This window comes from Salvelinus namaycush, chromosome 26 (genome assembly GCF_016432855.1).
Source record: "Salvelinus namaycush isolate Seneca chromosome 26, SaNama_1.0, whole genome shotgun sequence".
NCBI classification, from domain to species: domain Eukaryota; kingdom Metazoa; phylum Chordata; class Actinopteri; order Salmoniformes; family Salmonidae; genus Salvelinus; species Salvelinus namaycush.
This window is the reverse complement of record NC_052332.1, coordinates 11971697-11978408: the sequence shown is the minus strand read 5'-3', so window position 1 is coordinate 11978408 and position 6712 is coordinate 11971697. Positions and strand designations below refer to the sequence as shown.

The window sequence follows — 6712 nt, the reverse complement described above, 5'->3', positions numbered from 1 at the left end:
CAAGTCTGGGCTTGATGAATGAATCCGTGATATACATTGACATGACAAAACAAAATATAGGCCTGTACAATCAACGTTAACCGCGTTGTAGTAGGCTATCAATCAACTCTAAGGTCAAACCCGTCAACGGGGCGAGACGAGAAGAGACGCGAGGGCTCGTGGCTGGGTCGCATTTACGTGACATATTTGGTTGGATAGGATGTCATTCGATTCTGCAAAAACTCTTGTTGTTTTGAAAGAGGTGCGCTACTAAACACGTATTTATGTTATAGAAATTGATTTTGCATCTACAAATACAAAGATATAAATTCTCCATTGCTTTGATCTTACATATCCATAACACACCCACATCTTTGTCCACTCGCTTTGCTTGAGTCTGGGGGTGGAATTCCATCAGTAGCCTACATTGATGAAATATCAGTAGCAATACATATTGGACGGATATACTTTAATTACAGCTCGTTGTTAGATAGAGTTTGATGTTTTGATAATCGGTTTTCCTGCTTATTACACCGTATATCACTGGAGACCGGGGACTGCGCCTGCGTCCCGGTGATTCATTTCAGGGATGTCCAAATAAACATTAGGTCACACTATTTGATCGATTTCTACAGGCTGGACGCATGCGTCACGTTCAAGAAAAGGAGGTTGATTCGTGATGTGACATATTGAAAATGATTTTTATTTGTTCATTTACAGTCAATTGATATAAACATGTCCATTAAACGAAATGGTTTGTTCAGTATAAGATCAAACATTTAAGAAATTCAGATTTGATAATAAGCACATACAATAATTTAGATTAGAACATATCACAAACTGACCAAATGGGAACGAACAAGTCAAGAATGCTTCCTCTACACAAAACATCCTATATAACAGATTATATTCAAGTCGATTTTCTTGTCTTATTTATGTGTTTCCGTAAATTTGCCTTGGCCAGCACATGCAGTCAAGTTCGTTTCCATGTTGCGTGATTCCTTTGAGATGATCACGTGTCTCCCTCTTTTCCGTTTTATTAATCTTTTGATGCTTTACACACACACAAAAAAACTTCCAAGTGTGATATCTGCACGTGCACGGCGCATGCCCGTGGCCCATCGTCGTCGGTCGCATGCTGTGCAGCAGATGACAATAAAAATGAGCTTTCTTTTTTTTTTTTTTACAGTTTTTATACCCTCGACCATCGGCCTGTGGAAACTTAGAAACTCCAGTGGCAAATATCAGTGGTCTACTATTTTGTTAGAAAGGAAGGAAACGAAAACGAGGTGTTATATATATATAAAAAAGTATAAATAAATAAATAAATACATTGATAAGTAAATGAATAAATATAGCCTTTATAAATGTAAAATAAATAAAGTTGTCATCAATACATGCACATTATAAATTAATAAGATAAACATTACCCATTTATCCACCTTCAAATTGTTTGGTTTCAGTATTAGTTTTGCAACAAAACTGGGGAATAGGGCTGTTGTTTTCCTGTTGGTTTTTTTGCTTGGAGACATTCACATCCTTGTCCAGCTGTATTTGGCTGGATGGGTTCAACAACAAAACAAAAAAAGTATAGAAGAAGACGAAGTAAAAACAAAAACGCGTAAAACGTGGCCGTTGGATTAGTCGTGGTTACTACTAAGTGAAACTCATGGATACTGTGTGCTCCAGCGCTTTGCGCCGCAGGGAGGCGATGCTCGTCCCTCTCCAGACGTCATTTTCTGGGGAGCTACACAGCTGGGGCGAGCCCGTCACGTTGGTGGGACCGGACAAGGAGGCCGAGACCATCCCAGGGAACGGGTTCTGGTAGAGGTGAGACTGGAGCCCGGATCCGTTCGACGACATGTTGGATAGCCCCATGGAGTTGGGCGGCGGACCGGACAGGCTACACTGGGACAGGGACTGCGCCATGGCATGCTGGTGCTGACGACCCAGGGCTGGAGGGAGCTGCAGCTGAGAGACGCCTGGCATCCCTGCCGTAGCCCATCGTGTGTCGTTGGCGTGGAAGGAGCATAGGCTGTCGCCCATGGCCGCGGCGGCGGCAGCGGCAGAGTTGAACTGGCTGTGCAGGCCGTGGTGGGTGGGCAGCAGCGTCCCCGGGTTGCGAAAAACGTTGGTGGTCTTCTTGCGCTTCTTCCACTTGGCACGTCGGTTCTGGAACCAAACCTGGAGTGGAGAGAGAGAGGGAGAGAGCGAGAGATGGGTTAGCATGTGGCTACAGTGTCATCAGTTTGAGACACAATGAATAGGCCTACTGTACATTCTGTATATGCTCACTTTTACTCACGGGAAAGCGTTTTAGGTTCTTAAGCAGGTAGCACATAACTCAGATATTGCCATTACAAATCTTCTTTCTATCAGGGGAAATCCCTGGATAACACTATACATGATATAACTGATTAAATTATATGCCATAAACGAAGGTTTTGATAGCTTCTATGTCATTACGCCAAATCCATTTCAGCAAATCGTCTGTGGCATGCCTACATTAGTGCATAACCGAAACACCTCTAGGTATCATAAAATAGAAATGGCTACGTCAGAAAACACAAATTCATTTCCATGAAACCTAAACCAATACGCCTATGGGGGAGGTGGTCACCTCAGCTGAAAATATGTTATTGCAACTATTATTATAGACCATTATTTTGTTATGAATTTAAAATATCCGAAACCAGTTTATTATTTTAAGGATTAGTAGCTCTATTAATTTTATATATCAACACATATTCTGCTTTAACCAATTTGATGCATAACATGGATATAAACACTGACTATTGGCCTACACAAAACAACAATAATATCAGTATTTCGGAAGTAAATGCGTTATAAAGGCGTTATAAATGGATCACCAGTGTTTATTCCGCGGGTCTTTGGGAGAGACTTTCTAGGCCTATATAGATCTCATATATGACTATAGTAACCCGGCTATCCGCGATGATTAATGTGAAGATTTGGTTGAGAAACTGAGCCGTTGTATTAAGAGGCCAATCTCTCCCCCAGAGTAGCCAGCCGTGAAATCCAGCCTCAAATGCATTACACTTCAAATAAATAAAAAATGCTATTTCTCATTCCGTTTAAAAGACAGAGTACACTTTCAGCGAGTCCGCCATTAAGACGTGGAACTCTGACAGGCCCATTCCGCAAGAGAACAGCGCGAGCTGCATGCGCCTCCTCATTCGAAACATCCCAGATCTATTTTTACACGCTGGTTTAGAAGTATTATTATCATTGGTGATGGGCTTTATAAAGGGATCATCATTTCGCTAATTCTTACTTTATGTAAATCAACTATTCAAAACCGAATTGATCCGTGCAATAATGATGATTACCACGGTTATTGTTTCACATGTGAACGACTCGTCTGTATTTTTCATTGCTGGTTAATAAGCTCCCATTGTAATAAATAATTCTGAAATTGGTGGATAATAACAGATTTGGTTTTATTGCACTATCGCCCTGAGAATGGCTACTTGGTGATGAACGACAATGCATCAGACAATGACCAAAGACAACTGCAATGTCGCGCTGTTCTTGAATTCATCTTGTGTGCTATTTTGGCGAGCTATGGAATGTAACGGGAAATAAAATAAAGTAATTACATTTTAATTGAGTTTAATTGTGAGGGTATAATAAAGCAAGATCATTTCATTTTCATCTCGCATGAGAACACATGAATATGCCAATTCCAATAGGAAAATGACACGAAACGTTATTAGATTTTAAGAACCAATTTTATTCCCAAATAAAGTGCCTCTTGATTTTATCTGGCCAATTCCGAGTTTTAAGTGGCTTATTCCATAGGTAGTAGGCCTACATTTTTTTTTACCATGCGTAATATCTTAAATTAAGTCACTTTTTGCCATGTAAAATGCAATATCTATTTTGATACAATGAGTAGGGCAGACATGAAAAAATACACTCATATTTATACAAAAATATAGCCTACATACAATTCTTATTTTCGTGAATAATTTTTCATTTATTTTCATGAATTATAGGCAAATACTTAGGCCTACATTGGATGTCCTTAATTTTTCCACATGTAACCCACAATCTGTGATTGCCAGATATTATGAATAGGCCTACGTACCCTCATGAAATGTAAATTATATCCAAATCAATTTATTAATGCAACTTTGATAATAGGCTAGTTAAAAGCTGTTTTAATTTATATTTTTATTTCCCTCCGTTTGTTTCTGGAAAATGTTATCTCTTAAAATCGTAGATTTCTAATTTCTGTCTTGAATAACATATTTTTGGGACAAATGTATTGTATGAATCAAACAAATGCATCTGGTTTCACGCGAATCGACCTGGCGCGTTCGTTTCAGCACCATGGACAGCTCGCGCGTTCGTTTCAGCACCATGGAGAGCTCGCGCGTTCGTTTCAGCACCATGGACAGCTCGCGCGCCCAAAGCAGTTTTGTCAGCGAGGGATTTTACCTTCTAGTCTATTTTGCATTTTCTAATACTTTGAACAGAAACAAAACCCTCACAAAATACAATCGTGGATCAGATGTATGATATTATTATTTTTGATACAAGGAAATAAAAAAAATGGTTGCCTCGAGGAAGATGAAAAAACACAAGGCGTGGCTAATTATTCTTCCGCTGTCGTTTTGGTTCGATGGGAATAAAAGGGCAAATATTTTAGATTATTATACATTTCTATTGAGCTATTTCTCACACAGTATCAAGGTATATATTATTGTACTTCCTTCTATAGGCTACACTTTATATTCTTTAGATGCAGGCTACTTATGTTATATTGGCACTTATGTGAGAACAGCTGTGAGTTGGATATTTTCCTCATGTTAATTTAGACTATAATGTAGGTTTACTTTGCAATTAGCCGTTGTGCCTAGCTACAAAGATCAAGTATTGTTATTGTGTAGGTCCTACATGAAGTGAAATAGTAATAGCCATTGACTATTAATATGTAGGCCTACGTTCTCTTGTTTGGTTAAAAGGGCCAATACATACGCCTACACATTTCATTACATATTTGTATGCAGTATTAGTACACTACTCTTACAGCTGTATTATTCTTGCTTCTAAATCATTTTCTATGAGACACACATTTCCCAACCCGTATCACAAACAAACCTGCACGCGAGATTCCGTTACCTGCACGCGAGATTCCGTTAGGCCGATCCGTAGGGCCAGTTCCTCCCTCATGAAGATGTCTGGGTAGTGCGTTTTGGCGAAGCTGCGCTCCAGTTCGTTAAGTTGGGCCGGGGTGAACCGGGTCCGGTGTCGCTTCTGTTTCTGACTCTGACTCTGACTTCCTCCGGATTGGCTGGAGTTATTCTGCTGCTGCTTGTCCTGTTGCTCTTTACTGTTGACCTGCATGCCAGAAGGGTTGGATCCTCCGTTGTTGATATCGTCTCCAGGGAGCATGGTAGCCCCCTCCACGGTGTCTGGCCCCGGGGCTAGCTCGCCGGAGTGGCCGGGGTCAGATCCCACTCCACCGCCTAGTCTGCACTTTAGAGCCTCCCTATGACCCAGTAGCTCCGCCGCGGCATCCTTCATCCCTGGATAGACACAACACCCGGTCAGAATTTAAAGGCAATGTCACAATTATTTTGCATATTGCAATAGCCTACCCTGTGTTAAAGGGAAAAATATATAATTTATAAGATATTTCCTGAAAATACATTGTTTAGTTAGGCTTATTGCAAGTGACACTTTTACGAATCTGTCAAAGTCTGGCAAGAGAGGAATACAGGCTATAGTTTGCCAATGCATGCAAAGAGTTAGTTGAACATTTTGTTATTTTACCAAATGATATTTTCTAAAAACATGGTGAAAACATCGAAGTGGACATTGTAGTATGGATAAAACCAGAGACTAAATGCCATTCAAACAAGCACACAACTAGCATACACCGAATAATCGACTCCTTAATTCCATTCCATCACGTCAATAATTTAGAAAACGGTTCAATCAAATTACGCAGTAATATAATAATAATAATAATTACTTTTCCATTGAATTAGCTCACTTAAATGACATTAAGATAAAATAAGAAACAAATTGTCAATTCTCTCTGCTTGATTTAGATTAGAAGTGCCTCCAGCTTACAGTAGAGTTGAAGACCGGAGTTTGGCGATGATAACTCACCGAGGCGAGCATCCAGGAGGTCGGCGTGCGATAGCATTGCGCACCGCTCCAGGGCGAAATGCTATTCCAAAAAAAATCTCTATGACTTTAACCTATTTAAAAAATATATATAGCCTAAATGAAAGCAAATTCGGTTTGTGGTTAAAAAAGAAGGTTCCTTGCATTATAATGTCCTTTAGAGAAACGGGGAGGCGCCTAACAACCGAATGAACCCATGAGCTTCTTCAAAGGAAAGCCAATCAGATTTGAAGCTCGAGATATGTCAGCCACCTCGAGAACCCTGAGCAGCCAGCCACGCCAATTCCCAAATCCAGCAACATTCACAAGTTCATTTCTTCTAATTTCTGTAATTGGCTTTGATTTCAACTCCAAATTATATCCAATAAAATCACATGATTTAATATTGAGAAGCTGGATCAGTGCACTATTTGTTTAATTGTGCGTGCTGTTTCTGCCTTCCTCTATAGTATATGGGCCAGGTTTGAACAACGACCGATTTAGCCGCGTTAACAGCCTCTGTGGCTACATAAACATCGTTTCTGGCGTGTGAATGACACAACATATTTCCTACACAAACAAATGCCTCAAA

At 40.0% G+C, this 6712-nt stretch overlaps 1 protein-coding gene across 1 annotated transcript; it reads right to left on the bottom strand.

Moving 5' to 3' along the window:
- Positions 1-1635: 1635 nt before the first annotated feature.
- On the bottom strand, positions 1636-6160 carry LOC120020966 (homeobox protein orthopedia B-like). The gene is made up of 3 exons (XM_038964633.1): positions 6124-6160; positions 5128-5534; positions 1636-2163 (listed from the first exon to the last, which is right to left on the bottom strand). Exons 1-3 carry the CDS (start codon positions 6158-6160, stop codon positions 1636-1638), a joined length of 972 nt encoding a protein of 323 aa, XP_038820561.1.
- Positions 6161-6712: the final 552 nt, after the last annotated feature.

Coding starts and splice junctions, on each gene's coding strand:
- LOC120020966 (XM_038964633.1), bottom strand. CDS start 6,160: ATGCTATCGCACGCCGACCTCCTGGATGCTCGCCTCG. Junction 5,535..6,123: donor CCTCCTGGATGCTCGCCTCG/GTGAGTTATCAT, acceptor GTGTCTATCCAG/GGATGAAGGATGCCGCGGCG. Junction 2,164..5,127: donor TAACGGAATCTCGCGTGCAG/GTAACGGAATCT, acceptor TCTCCACTCCAG/GTTTGGTTCCAGAACCGACG.